General features: G+C 47.8%; 2 protein-coding genes and 1 long non-coding RNA gene across 3 annotated transcripts; 1 reads left to right on the forward strand and 2 right to left on the reverse strand.

Annotated features, from left to right (window-relative positions):
- Window positions 1-6: 6 nt before the first annotated feature.
- Window positions 7-4,316, reverse strand: MOGS (mannosyl-oligosaccharide glucosidase). The gene is made up of 4 exons (XM_007523357.3): window positions 3,857-4,316; window positions 3,490-3,716; window positions 2,858-3,054; window positions 7-1,980 (listed from the first exon to the last, which is right to left on the reverse strand). Exons 1-4 carry the CDS (start codon window positions 4,206-4,208, stop codon window positions 237-239), a joined length of 2,520 nt encoding a protein of 839 aa, XP_007523419.1. The 5' UTR covers window positions 4,209-4,316; the 3' UTR covers window positions 7-236.
- Window positions 4,317-13,695: 9,379 nt separating this feature from the next.
- MRPL53 (mitochondrial ribosomal protein L53) lies at window positions 13,696-14,703 on the reverse strand. Its single transcript, XM_007523376.3, has 3 exons — window positions 14,366-14,703; window positions 14,148-14,260; window positions 13,696-14,060 (listed from the first exon to the last, which is right to left on the reverse strand). The coding sequence occupies exons 1-3, from the start codon at window positions 14,701-14,703 to the stop codon at window positions 13,921-13,923; spliced, it is 591 nt and encodes a 196-aa protein (XP_007523438.2). The 3' UTR covers window positions 13,696-13,920.
- LOC132537505 (uncharacterized) lies at window positions 14,547-15,042 on the forward strand. Its single transcript, XR_009548964.1, has 2 exons — window positions 14,547-14,619; window positions 14,854-15,042. It is a non-coding gene; the product is annotated as an uncharacterized LOC132537505 (long non-coding RNA).
- The last annotated feature ends 36 nt before the right edge of the window (window positions 15,043-15,078 follow it).

Here is a 15,078-nt window from a genome sequence, read left to right on the forward strand (position 1 = left end):
ACAACATCAGTTTGGCAGTTTTCCAATTTATTTAGAAAAATAAGACTCTGAATTCACATTTGCCACAGGGCTCTATGGGATGGCATAAGGAGCAAGGCAACACCTGAGATGAACCAAGAGGGGTTTGAAGCCCTAGTCACTGAGGAGGGCTGGGGGGGGGGGGCAGAAGCTGAAGACCTCATCCCTCTAGTCCAGAATGAAACAAAAGGGGCTGGCTCCCCTTCTGTCCTGTCTCCTTAGTAGTCTTCAGCCATGATTAGTAGGATAAGACTAGTCCAGCCCTGGAAAGGGCGGCAGCCCATGCCTCTCCCATCTCGGTCGCTGTATTGCTCCCATAGGAAACCAGTGGAGTGATACTGCCGCCACACATTGCCCACCACATTGGCACGGAGTTCACTATGCAGCTTGGCAGCCCGGGCCTGGTGGGGACCCTCCAGATGCCCATAGTGATATAGAGCCCCCAAGGCCAGGTAGTTGACATTGAGCCACACAGCACCCCGCCAATAGGGGGGATCGTGCTCTGAATTGCGCTGGCCATAAAAAGAGCTGGAGGCTGCAAGGGAGCGTAAACCAAAGGGACTCCAGAGGTGGCGGCTGTCAGCTAGAACATCCAGCAGGGGCCCAAGGTGGGACGAGTTGGGATTCAGCAGCCGCAAAAGCAAAGGGAAAATACTGACGTAGCCCATGGCATCCACATACTGCATCCGAGGATGGGGCCTGCCCACCACCCGTACCAGCCCCTGAGGGGGGCGAGGCTTCAGCTGCACTGCTTTCGTGTGATTCCCAAAATCTGCAAAGACTCCTAGCTCTTGTGCCCAATGCAGCTCATCCAGTTTCTCTTCTGCTTCCAGTGAGGCAGCCAGTGGGCCCAGCTCTGTGGCTGCCTCAGTATCTCCCAGCTGCTCTGCCAGCTGTGCCAGCAAACGGGCACCCAGTGCCACCCAGCACCGCAGGTCTAGGTGCCGCTCAGTGGCTGAAGGGTGTGAAGCTCGGGGATAATCATCTAGTCCTGAAGGCAGTGTCTTGGGGTTCAGTAGGGTTGGCAAGGCTGGGTCCCGACCCCGCCAGCGGTAAGATAGTGGCACTGGCCCTACCTGGCTCTTGTGGAGCCAGGAGAACCAAGCATACAGACGGGGGAAGGCCTTGCGGAGGAACACCATGTTGGCAGGCTCACCACCTTCTAGCATATGGGCTACAGGCAAAAGTAGGGTTGGGGGGTTGGCATGAGCTGTCTGTTGCACCAGGAATTCTGGGGGCACTCGGGCTTGAGCTTCATCCCCCAGTATCTGCTCCCGCCCAATCCAGCCATCAGCATTGAGCAACCCCAGCCAGTGACCCAGGGCCTCACGAGTGAGGCTGGGGTCCCATCGCTGGACCACCAGCTGGTGGAAGCCCTCGTCCCAAAGGAAACCTCGTGGGAAGAATGACCGGGAGGGGACTGCTGTGAACAGAGGGACTGGTGGAAAGAGGGCTGGGTCCACCTTCTGCTCAGACCCCTCAACCCCCATATCTGGCAACACCAGACTCTGTCCATAGAAGTAGCCAATCCCACCAAGCAGACCACTGAGGGCAGCCTGACCTAAAGCCTGCTCTTCAGCCCTGAGGCCCTTCTCATTTAGTCGGAAAGTCTTCTCAAAACGTTCTCTAAAGGATGTGGCGTGACTCTTCAGGGCCTGGGTCAGCAGGCTGCCCGACAGCTGCTCCAAGGTTTGTCTTCCTCCTCCCCGAGCACTGCCTGATTCAAACACCAGCTCCAAAGAAAAAGGGACTTTCAAAGTCACCTGCTGTATCAGGAATTGCCCTTGCCCCTGTCCTTGCCCACCTGGGCTTCTATCCTCCCACTTAAGTGATCCTGGCAAACCAAGGTAACGTTCAGGGGTAGCCCCTGGAGGCCGGTGCTGAAACCAGCTATTAAGGCGACTCTTCACAAACTCTGTCAGCAAAGGAAGTCCTGGGTTGGATGACCAGAAGACATTGTAGCTTGAGGGGAGGAAATAATAGGATATGTTATTCAAGTAGGCCAGGAGGTGGCAAAGTAGATAAAAGGGTTGGACCCTCAATCACAAGGTCTTAAGTTCAATCCCTGGCCCCAAATATGTCAGACTAATGTCCTGGATCTCTTTCTCGTATAAATAAATATTTTAAAAAATGTCAGGCGGTGGGGCTGGGTGGTGGCGTACCTGGTTGAGCACATGTATTACAATGTGCAAGGACCTGGGTTCGACCCCCCAGCCCCCACCTGCAGGGGAAAAGCTTTATGAGTGGTGAGTCGGCTGCAGGTGTCTCTCTGTCTCTCCCTCTCTATCACCTCCCTCTTGATTTCTGGCTGTCTCTATCCAATAAATAAAGATAATAGTAAATTGAAAATATATATATCAGGTGGGGGGTAGATAACATAATGGTTTTCAGGCCTGAGGCTCTGAAGTCCTCCCTGCACTACTATAAGCCAGAGCTGATCAGTGTTCTGGTAAAAAAAAAAAAAAAAAAAAAAGTAAGTGGTCCAGGAGGTGGCACAGTGGCTATAGCATTGGATTCTCAAGAATGAGGTCCTGAGTTCAATCCCCGGCAGCACATGTACCAGAGTGATGTCTGGTTCTTTCTCACTCTCTCCTCCTTTTTCATAAATAAATACATTCTTCAATAATAATAATAATAATAAAATCAAGAGGAAGTAGTAGAGATTATAAAGAGAAATATGAGGTGATCAGGAGTCAGAATGGGAAGGTCTTGGCTACCCTATAGGGCCTGGTGAGAATGGAAACTGGAGCAAAGTAAGGGGGTGTTAACTACAGCGAGTAGGCTGAGTTTGCATCCTCATCACCAATCCCACCACCCCACACTCCCTTTCCACACTTACCTGCCATATTTGGGAGTAGTATCCCCTGGACTGGTCGGTGCCAGAAGAGTAAAGCGAAAGTCACCAAGCTCACTGGTGTGTCCACTGATAAATTTCAACTGTCCCTTGGCCCCTGTCTCGGGCACTAGGACTTCCTTGCCATCTGTCACCACATAGAAGAACAGGGAGACCAATGGAAGGGCGGTAGTGCCTGGAGCCTAGATGGGCAAGGAGAAAAGAGAAACACATTATCTTGCCAGTCTCTCATGCAGATCATCCTTAGTGAGGCGAAAGGACACCAGGCAGGAGCAGTTTGAAAAACAAAATAAAGTAGCATAGAGGGCCACTGAAGGCAAGCACCCAGGGCGTGACATAAGAGTGTTGCCAGGGCTCTGTGGGAAATAACAGTATTCTGTACTGCGCTAAGAACTTGAGAGAAGACTTCAGGTAACTCTCATCATCCTGAGAGGGAGGTGCTATTTTTAACCTCCATTTGACAGACAAGGAGCCCAAACCTTTGAGACAGCAGAGGTGGTCATACAGCCTGACCTGGAGCCCCTGCTGCTGCCAATTCCCACTTGATTCTGCAATCACTGCCGGCCAAGGAGAGTGGAGGGAGTCTGGGCTGGGGGAGGGTGCCCTGCGCCCCTGACCTGAGGCTCTACAGTGACTCTCCAGCTCCAGTCCCCTCCGTGCTGACCCCCGGGCCTCTTGACGAACTCAGTGGTGAGCCGCAGGGCCCCATCCTGGATGTGCTGCCGCCCGAAGGAGAGGCCGTCATGGAGCTCCCAGCCATAGGGGCCCACGCCGTCCCCCTGCTCACACGTGTGCCTGAGCTTAGGGGTCCCCGGGGTGGAGCCTTGCTGCGCCCACATCAGTCCTGGGGGTAGAATGGCCGGGTCAGTCAGAGAGAGAGCAAGGGGCCTGTGGGCGCCGGGGGACTGCGCTGCGCACCTCCCGCCACTGCCCGGCACCCCAGCCGGGGTGCCCCTGCGAAGAGCCCGCCCCGGGCCCGGTTACCGGCGAGTAGGGGCTTCGGGCTTCGGGTCTTCATGCCAAAGTAGACGTGAGGGCGGTAGGTGCCCCAGAAGAGGCCCGGGGCCACGGCGGGGCTGGAAGAGTCGGGGGGCAGCGCGGGGGGCGCGGGGTGCAGCGTGACGGCCCGGCGCGCGCGCTGCCAGCTCAGCAGCCAGGACCCCGACAGGCCCAGCGCCAGCGCCAGCGCCAGGACCACCACGGCCAGAGCCGGCCTCCCGGGGGCGCCCATGGCCTCGCCGCGCCGGCCGTCCCGCCGCGCCGGGCCGCCCCTCCTCTCAGCCGTCCGCGCACCATCTGACTGCACCCCGCGGCGGCGCCGCTCGCCCCGAGCCATCCCTGCACCCGGGGACAGCGATCTCGCCGTCCCAGCTCGGGAGACACGCCGCTGCACCTGCCGCTCTGCGCTTCCGGGTTCGGCCCCGCCTCCCGCCGGAAGTCCCACCCTGCCACGTCAGGCTAAGCCCCAAGCTTGAACCCGCGTGGAGCGGGGCCAGTCACCCAGCTTGGCCCTCTCGCCGCTTCCACAGGGTAAGCATCGCTAGGCGATCTCAGGGCGTCCAGGTGCTAGTAGAAAACACTGATTTCACACTGACCTTTTAAAAATTTTAATAGATTATATGTTAAGGATCTAAAACGCCACGAGCAACATTTTACATCTAACTGGACTCCACCCCGCCCTAATTAAGTAAAAACAGACCTAGAAAACATTCGGGGGGGGGGGTGTCTCCCACCTGCAGGGGAGTCGCTTCATAAGAGATGAAGCAGGTCTTCAGATGTCTACTTTTCTCTCGCCCTCCCTCTGTCTTTACCCTCACTCGATTTTTCCCGATCCTATTCCTACCCAAAAAATAATTAAAAATAAAAAATTGAGGCAAGCAGGCGATGCCGCACCGGGTTAAGCGCATAGTAACCGCAAAGACTCGTGCAAGGGTCTCGGTTCATGCCCCCCGGCTCCCCACCTGCAAGGCGGTCACTCCACAAGCCGTGGAGCAGGTCTGCAGGTGTCTTTCCACCTGTCTTCCCCTCCTCTCTCAATTTCCATCTGTCCTATTCAAATGAAAAATGGCCACCAGGAGCAGTGGATTCGTAGTGTTGGCAGGGAACCCCAGCGATAAATCTGGAGGAAAAAAAAAAATTCAAGTAACTTTATATTGAGACGGGAAGTGGCTAACTTTGAACCCAGGTGTATTTGAATCAGACTGTCCAAATTCATGCCTTGTTCTTAGTGAAGTGAAAGATGCAGGAATGGACTCAAAAAGTAAGTCTGGGACCTGTTCCAGCAATGTCGTTTTTCTTCCTTCAGCAATGTCTTTTAAACAATCTTATTATTTTATGGCAGGCTGGGGCATTACACAAATGCAACTTCAATACTTTTTCATTCTTTATTTTTAAAGATTTACTTAATGAGGGTCCGGGAGGTGGTGCAGCTGGTTGAGCACACACATAATGGACAATGACCCAGGTTCAAGCCCCTTTATGCCCACCTACAGAGGAAATGCTTCACAAGCAATGAAGCAGTGCTGCAGGTTTCTCTTCTATAGTCCCCTTTTCTCTCAATTTGTTTCTACCCAAAATAAATGTAAAAAATATTAAAAACAGGGCAGGGAGGTGGTGCACCTGGTTGAGCTCACATTTTACAATAAGCAAGGACCTAGGTTCAAGCTCCTGGTCCCCACCTGCAGGTGGAAAGCTTTGCAAGTGGTGGAGCCGGGTTGCAGGTGTCTGTCTCTCCCTCCCTAACTCCCTTTCCCTCTCGATTTCTGGCTCTCTATCCAATAAATAAATTAAAATTAAAAAATAAAAAATTATTAAAAACAAAGATTTAAAGAGAAAGAGAACCTGGACATCACTTTGGCATATGTGATGCTAGAAATGGAACTTGTGCCACCTCCTAGATGGCTTTTTTTACTTGTACTTCAGTAGAGGCAGCACCAGAACTTCCCCGGGTGCTATAGTAGTACAGTATGGTGCTAGGTCACACAGGTAGCAAGGCATATGCCCTATCAGATGTCCTCATTTGTGGCATTTTAAATACTTATTTTATGAGAACCTGAGCACTGTTACAGCATATGCTGTGCAAGGAGACTTCACATAGGACTTACACTGAGCTACATCCCAGGCCACAACCATGTGATTTTAAAAACCACATTTCCTTATCTAGGTGAATGCTAAAAGGAGCTATAATGGTGGTAAATGTATTTAGAAAAGGCTTTCCCCACTTTTGTTGTTGTTGACATAACCTAGCAAGTAAAAGATATAGGGGAAGAATCCCTTAATGTACAGGTCAGGGAAGACTGTAACATCCATTAATTTCTTATCACAGTAAGCTCAATATAAAAGGTATGATCACAAGAGAGTCGGGCAGTAGCCGCAGCGGGTTAAGCACAAGTGGTGCAAAACCCAATGACCCGCACAAGAATCCCGGTTCGAGCCCCCGGCTCCCCACCTACAGGGGAGTCACTTCACAAGCAATGAAGCAGGTCTGCAGGTATCTTTCTCTCCCCCTCTCCATTTCTCTCTGTCCTATCCAACAAAGACAACATCAAGAACTACAACAATAAAACATCAAGAGCAACAAAAGGGAATATATATATATATATATATATATATATATATATATATATATATATATATATTATGATCATTCAGTACAAACATTTTTCCCCCAGTGCTGGGAACTGAACCCAGGACGTTTGTTCTGGCACTGAGCTACATATACCACCATTACTTTATTTTTAAAAAATATTTATTTATTCCCTTTTGTTGCCCTTGTTGTTTTTTATTGTAGTTACTGTTGTTGTTAACCCGACTCCCTGTAGTAAGTTTTATAATAGAGATGTGAACCAAGTACAATGGTAGTAAGAAAAAATAAAGGGGAGTCGGTCGTAGCACAGCGGGTTAAGCGCACGTGGTGCAAAGCCCAAGGACCTGCGTAAGGATCCTAGTTGCAGCCCTCGGCTACCCACCTGCAGGGGAGTCACTTCACGAGTAGTGAAGCAGGTCTGCAGGTGTCTCTCTCTCCCCCTCTGTCTTCCCCTCCTCTCTCGATTTCTCTCTGTCTTATAACAGCAATAATAACCACAACGCGGCAACAAAAGGGGAAAAAAAAAGGCCTCCAAGAGCAGTGGATTCATGGTGCAGGCACTGAGCCCCAACAATAACCCTGGAGAAAAAAAAAAAACAACATACTACATATTTAAACTTCATTATTAGTCCTTATATTCCAGTATAGGTACAAGGTCAATGCTACCTATTTTTAATTCTACAATTTTTTTTTTATTGGGGAATTAATGCTTTACATTCAACAGTAAATACAATAGTTTGTACATGCATAACATTCCCCAGATTCCCATTTAACAATACAACCCCCACTATTTCATTCATCATTTTTCATGGACCTGTATTCTCCCCACCCACCCCAGAGTCTTTTACTTTGGTGTAATACTCCAATTCCATTTCAGGTTCGACTTGTGTTTTCTTTTCTAATCTTGTTTTCAACTTCGGCCTGAGAGTGAGATCATCCCATATTCATCCTTCTATTTCTGACTTATTTCACTCAACATGATTTTTTCAAGGTCCATCCAAGATCGGCTGAAAACGGTGAAGTTACCATTTTTTACAGCTGAGTAGTATTCCATTGTGTATATATACCACAACTTGCTCAGCCACTCATCTGTTGTTGGACACCTGGGTTGCTTCCAGGTTTTGGCTATTAAAAATTGTGCTGCCAAGAACATATGTGTACACAGATCTTTTTGGATGGATGCGTTGGGTTCCTTAGAATATATCCCCAGGAGGGGTCTACAAATTTTTTTTTAATATTTATTTCCTTTTTGTTGCCCTTGTTTTTATTGTTGTTATTATTATTATTGTCGTCATCATTATATAGAACAGAGAGAAATGGAGAAAGGAGGGAAAGAGAGAGGGAGAGAAAGAGAGACACCTGCAGACCTGCTTCACCAGTGAAGCAACTCCCCTTCAGGTGGGGAGCCGGGGGCTGGAACCAGGATCCTTACACTGGTCCTTGTGCTTTGCGCCACATGCGCTTAACCCTCTGCGCTACTGCCCAACTCCCCAATTCTACAAATGTTTATTGCACGCACTGTACCAGATCATCTGCAAGGTGCTAGAGTCAAGGAAAAGAAAAGAAAACAAACAAACAAAAAAAACCAGCCTCAAGTTCAATTTCCTAATCTAGAAGCACAGAGCCAGTACTCAGGCTACGTTTACAGCAATGCTTGAACAGTCTCTGTTTTTATTGAAGAGGCAAGTTGTTAAGTCTGGCCAGTGATAACAGACAATTAGACTGAGCTGTAGAACTCAAATGGTGGTTATCAATATTCTTTCCACAAGGAGCTACTATGTTCCTAGTAATGTTCTAGGTACTTCACAGCTGTCAAATGAATTTTCTCAATACTCCTATGAGGTAGGTACTCTTATCCCCATTTTACAAATGAGTAAACAGACATGAAGAAACTAATTCTTCAAAGTTACATAACTTAAGGGCAAAGCTGCAAGTTCAGCCCTATGGTTCTTAACTAAGAGGGAAGTATTAGTACATTAATCTTTGTCAATGAAGTAAAAAAAAAAAAAAAAACTTTGGAGCTAGGACCCTTTCAAAAAAAATTTTTAAATATTTATTCCCTTTTGTTGTCCTAGTTTTTATTGTTGTCCTAGTTATTATCGTTGTTGTTGTTATTGATGTCATCATTGTTGGATAGGAGAGAGAAATGGAGAGAGGAGGGGAAGACAGAGGGGGAGAGAAAGATAAGACACCTGCAGACCTGCTTCACCGCCTGTGAAGCAACTCTCCTGCAAGTGGGGAGCTGGGGGCTGGAACCGGAATCCTTCTGCCAGTCCTTGCACTTTGCGCCATGTGCGCTTAACCTGCTGTGCTATCACCTGACTCCCCAGCTAGAACCTTTTTCAGCAAGGAAGCTGTATAGTTATGCTATAAAACAATGGGAGGTTTTTGTTTTGTTTTTACCAAAGCACTGTTAAGCTTGCATAGCTGAGCATTCTGAAGTTCTCTAAGCAAGTGGTTATCACCTTTTTAAAAACATTTTATTTTCAGGGGTCGGGCGCTAGTGCAGCGGGTTAAGCGCACGTGGTGCAAAGCGCAAGGACTGGCAGAAGGATCTCAGTTGGAGCCCCTGGTTCCCCACCTGCAGGGGAGTTGCTTCACAGGTAGTGAAGCAGATCTGCAGGTGTCTTGTCTTCCCCTCCTCTCTCCATTTCTCTCTGTCCTATCCAACAACGAACAACATCAACAATAACAATAATATAACCACAACAAGGCTACAGCAAGGGCAACAAAAAGGGGAAAAAATGGCCTCCAGGAGCAGTGGATTCATGGTGTAGGCACTGAGCCCCAGCAATAACCCTGGAGGCAAAAAAAAAAAATTTTTTTTTCGTGTTTAGACTCTAGACACTAGACTCTCAAGCATGATGTCCTGAGTTCAATCCCTATCAGCACATGTACCAGAGTGATGTCTGGTTCTCTCTCTTTCTCCTATCTTTCTCATTAATAAATAAATAAAATCTTTCTTAAAAAAAAAAGAAATCTTTAAAAAACACTTTTTTTTTCCTTTGCCTCCAGGGTTATTGCTGGGGCTCAGTGCTAGCATTACAAATCCACTGCACCCAGTGGCCTACCCATTTTATTGGATATGACAGAGTAAAATTGAGAGGGGAGGGAAAGATAGAGATAAAGACACCTGCAGACCGGCTTCACTGCCCATGAAACGACTCCCCTGCAGATGGGAAGCCGGGGGCTCAAACCAGGAAACTTGCATGGGTCCTTGCACTTTGTACTATGTGTGCTTAACCCAGTGTGCCACCGCCCCCCTTTTAACTTTACTGATAAGACAAATTGAGGGGGGGAGGGGTACAGAGCCAGAACTTCGCTTCTTCACCACCCATGAAGCTCTGCATGTGGGAACTGGTGACTTGAACCCATGTGCATGGTAACGTGTACTAACCAGGTGTGCCACTGCCTAGCCCACTTATTTTTCTAAAATTTACAGTAAATAAAAGCATTCTGTTTTAAATATATATTTACCTGTTTGCATGAGAGAAACATACATGGAGACCAGAGCGCTGCTAAGCTCTCACATATGGTGGCACCAGGGATAAACCTAGGACCTTTAGGACCTCAGGGGTGCAAGTCATGTATCTCTGTGCTGTCTCCCTAGCCAAAGAAATAATTCCATATTGCAACCAAGTACATGGACACAACACAAATACTTTATATAAGTTCTATATTCATGATTATATACTTCAAAGAGTACACCCCATTCCAGGTGCCATACATTCATACTTTTAATTCTGTATTACTTTACTTTTAAAGGTTGATTTAACTCCCTAAGCTGATTTCATGACCCACATTAATGGTATGAAACTCTTTAGGCCTAAAAAGTCCATAGGCACTATATTCTGAAACAAGTAGTGAATGATAAAAACCAGTGACACCCTAATCGGGGAGTCCTGAGATTCCCAAACAGACTTGATGGGCCTAGAACTAAAATCCCTCTTTCCATTGTTACCGGTCATTTCTATCAGGAACAACAAAATAGACCCCTTTGTGGGCCCCCATAGCACCTTGCCCTCAACTTGGATCAACAATGGTAGAAAATATTCCATCCTCCAAAGGGAGAATAGATAACATACTCTATGCTACACCTGAGGAAGATGGGTCGATACTGGGGTAGCATGGAATGTTCCTACTCATGACCACAGAATGTGAGCTCAGATCTAGAGGGATGTAGAGGTCACACAGGCTCCTAAGCTAATTATGGGCCCCATGATATCAATTCAATGGGGTTTACAGTAATATTTATACCCCTTTCCCATATTAGAGAGACTGTCTTCCCTGATCCAGCTCTCTGGTCCTTTTCCAGCCATGACATCATCGCCCCAGACAATAACTTGGATCCATCTGTATATCAGATTTCAGGCTGGGGGAAAACAAACAAACAAACAAACAAAAAACCACTAGTATAGCTACAGGCCCTTTGAAATAAAACTAAAATATGCCCACTAGCTAGCTATAAAATGGAGAACCCCGGGGGTCGGGCGGTGGCGCAGAGGGTTAAGTGCAAGTGGCGCAAAGCGCAGGGACCGGCGTAAAGATCCCGGTTCGAGCCCCCGGCTCCCCACCTGCAGGGGAGTCACTTCACAGGCGGTGAAGCAGGTCTGCAGGTGTCTATCTTTCTCTCCCCTTCTCTGTCTTCCCCTCCTCTCTCCATTTCTCTCTGTCCTATCCAACAACGAATTGCGTCAACAAGGGCAATAATAATAGCCACAACGAAGCTACAACAAGGGCAACAAAAGGGGGAAAAAAAACGGCCTCCAGGAGTGGTGGATTCATGGTGCAGGCACCGAGCCCAGCAATAACCCTGGAGGAGGAAAAAAAAATAATAAAAAATAAATGGAGGACCCCCCCCCCAATTCATCTGCACTATTCCAGCCCTTAGGTCCATGATTGGTCAACAATTTGTTTGGCTTTGAATGTTAACTCTCTTTTCGGCCACCAGGTTCCAGATGCTAGCAGGATGCTGACCAGACTTCCCTGGACAGACAACCCCACCAATGTGCCTTGGAGCTCAGCTTCCCTAGACCCCTCCCCTACTAGGGAAACAGAGAGGCAGGCTAGGAGTATGGATCAACCTGTCAACACCTATGTTCAGTGGGGAAGCAATTACAAAAGCCAGACCTTCAACCTTCTGCATCCCACAGTGATCTTGGGTCCATACTCCCAGACGGCTAAAGAATAGGAAAGCTATCAAGGAAGGGGATGGGATATGGAGTTCTGGTGGTGGGAATTGTGCAAAGCTGTAACCCTCTTATCCTACGGTTTTGTTAATGTTTCCTTTTTATAAATAAAAATTAAAAAAAAAATAATAAAGAAAAGTTATGGAAAACAACCAGTGACAACCTTTTAAAGAAAATAAAGCAGCAGCAAAATGATTAGAAAAAATAAAGAAAAAAACAGGATAATGAGTGGGAAAACATAACAGTGATACAGAAGAGTGAATGGAGAGGCTATTTCAAGAGCTTTTTTTTTTTTTTAAAGAAAACTTTTTATTTTAATGATACAGAAAGACAAAGAAAGGGGCCAGGCACCTCATTAAGTGCTCACATTACAGTGTGCATGGAGGCATATACAAGCCTCTGGTCCACACCTGCATGAGGAAAGCTTCACGAGTGCTGCTCAGGTGTCTCTGTTTTTCTCTCCCTATCTCCCCTACCCCTTCCCATTTCTGTCTCTACTCAATAATAGAAAAGACACAGAAACAGCAGAGCATGCTCAGCTCAGGTTGATGGTAGTGCTGGGCTTAAACCTGGGAGAGCTCGGAACTTCAGGCATGGAAGTCTTTTGCATAGCTATTATGCTGTCTCCCTAACCCTCAGGAGCAGAATATTCTAAACATATTAACTGGGTATATAGGAAAATAAATAGGACAGAACTAGAGATAATGCTGTGGTTTCTAATACAGATAGTCATACAAATGAAGTGCCATTGAAAGAAAAGAGGAACCCAAGGGAGAGGCAAGTGTATGTTCATGTAAGACTTATCAGTTCTATTCTGTACAAAGTGTTGGTGGAATCTGCAATAAATTGTTAGTAGGTTAACCTAACAACAGAAGAGAGATTGAGATTTTTTTATGATAATGAGGCCCCCCCCTTAAAGTTTTATTGTATTGTTATTTGATAGGATAGAGAGAAATTGGGATGGAAAGGAGAGACAGAGAGGTGAGAAAGTGAAACCTGCAGCCCTGCCGTTGAGGACTGGGGGCTTGAACCTGGGTGTCCTTGCATGGTAACATGTTCACTGAACCTGATGTACCACCACTCAGCCTCTAGACTGATTATTTTATTTATTTTGACAGGACAGAAAGAAACTCAGAGGGAAAGGGGAGATAGAGACACCCTCAGGGCTATTTTACCACTCCTGAAGCTTCCCCCCAGTAGGTGGAGCCAGGGGCTTGGACCTTGGTCCATGCCCATGATAATGTGTGTGCTCAACCCAGGTGTGCCACCACTTGGGCCCAGAAGTTGAGATTAGCGTCAAATAAAAATGTAGCACTTAGCCAGAGAGAGTAAAGTTATGACAGAAGATGAGATGAGAAAGAAGAATGAGAAATGTGAGAGTAACACCATTTTGATTGCAGGAGGGGAGCGGGGAGGGAGGTAAAGGACCCATAAAGTTCCATGAAAGAATGAATCTCGGGAGTCGGGAGGTAGAGCAGAGGGTTAAGTGCACATGGCGCAAAGCGCAAGGACCAGAATAAGAATCCTGGTTCTCCAAGAAGGATGACAGAGGACTTAGTGGGGGTTGTATTGTTATATGGGAAACTGGGGAATATTATGCATGTAGAAACTATTGTATTTACTGTTGAATGTAAAACATTAATTCCCCAATAAAGAAATTAAAAAAAAAAAATCCTGGTTCGAGCCCCTGGATCCCCACCTGCAGGGGGGGAGTCGCTTCACAGGCGGTGAAGCAGGTCTGCAGGTGTCTCTCTTTCTCTCCCCCTCTCTGTCTTCCCCTCCTCTCTCCATTTCTGTCTGTCCTATCCAACAATGACGACATCTAAAACAACAACAATAACTACTACAACAATAAAGAACAAGGGCAACAAAAGGGAAGATAAATAAAATAAATTTTAAAAAAGAATGAATCTCTTAAAGAGGGTCTGATGCCACTTACTAAGATGTAAAGATGAGTATTGGGAAAGCAGTACGGATTTGACTAGAGTAAGGGGCACCTTGAATGCATGTTGAAAAAAGTCAAATTCAGAAAGGCTTAAGCAACAGTGTATGGTAAGAAAGTGAAAATTCAAATTTATTCTGTCCCCTTCCCCATCTATCTCCCAGAAGCAACGGCTGGATCTGTATTCACGATCCCCGCTTTTGGGCTCTTAGGGTTTCACTGGCACTCAGAGGCCCTGCAGAAAGTGATGTGTGTGGTTAAACAAAGCTCTTCTTACATAAGTGTCCTACTAGTCCCAGGCCAAAACCTGCCAGTCGGTCTGTCTTCTCCCCTATCTGCGCTTGGTACCAGTACCAGCATCCGGCTTGTCCTCGCTCTCAGAGCTTCTGGCCTGGATGTGGGAGGCGAAGGCTGAGAGCATTTCCTGGGCGGTAAGGTGGGCGCCGCGCATCAGTAGGCGATGCCCGTCTCCTAGGGGAGAACAACAGTCAGGCGCGGGGAGCACTGCGGGGCCGGGGGTGCGCGCTGCCCGCCCCGCCCTCCCGCAGGGCTCCCCACCGAACAGCACGTCCACGCAGGGCTCGGAGCCATCGTGTCTCACGTCCGCGATCACCGAGCAGTTGAGGTTGGTGGAACGGACTTTCTCGCTGCTCACCGCCTGCAGGAAGGTCCTGGGTGGAGGAGAGGGGGCGGCGTGGGCACCGGCACGAAGGGACCAGCTCCCCGGAGGGCGATGGGCGTCCCTCTTCCCTCCCCCAAGCCCACCCCTCTCATACCTCGTCGACTCCACATGCTTCTCGAAAGGGCAAAATTGAACCCGAATCTGCTTCACGGACAGGAGTCCGAGCCGAGCCAAGGCGGCAGCCATGGTGAACTCCGCCCCGGAAGCACTCGCGCTAGCGGAAGTGTTGCTTGTTTTACTGTTCTCGCGGTTCCCTGGCGTCTCAAAGTGGCCGGCTTTCCGCAGCCTTTTGCAGGGCTCGCCTTGACTGCAGCTCCAAAGGAGGATCAGGAGGAAGGAAAGCCCAAAGTAAATACTACCTAACATGTAGGCAATAAAGATGCAAGAGCTGGGCGGGGGAGATAGCATAATGGTTATACAAAAAAGACTCATTTCTGAGGCTCCAAGCTCCCAGGTTCAGTCCCCCACACCACCATAAACCAGAGCTCTGTTAAAAAAAAAACAAAAACAAAAACAAAAGCTTTTTGCATTTGGTTTCAATAACATCAGCCTTCTGCAACCTTCTGTACCTTGTTATGCCAGATCTAAGTAAAAAACATCTTCAGTGCCAGTCCCACCCAGGAGACAAGCACCACTCAAGCAGCTGAAGATTAAGCATGCTGAACTTTGAAGAAAATAGAGCTTAAGTGAAGATCCTGCAGCCAAATATTCTTAAATGACTTAAGTAGTGAGGAAGGAAGTACAAGGTAATAATACTGTTCTTATGACTCATGTAGGTGTAGAAATGCCTATTTTCGCCTCTGTGGT

This window comes from Erinaceus europaeus, chromosome 3 (genome assembly GCF_950295315.1).
Source record: "Erinaceus europaeus chromosome 3, mEriEur2.1, whole genome shotgun sequence".
Taxonomy (NCBI): Eukaryota; Metazoa; Chordata; class Mammalia; order Eulipotyphla; family Erinaceidae; genus Erinaceus; species Erinaceus europaeus.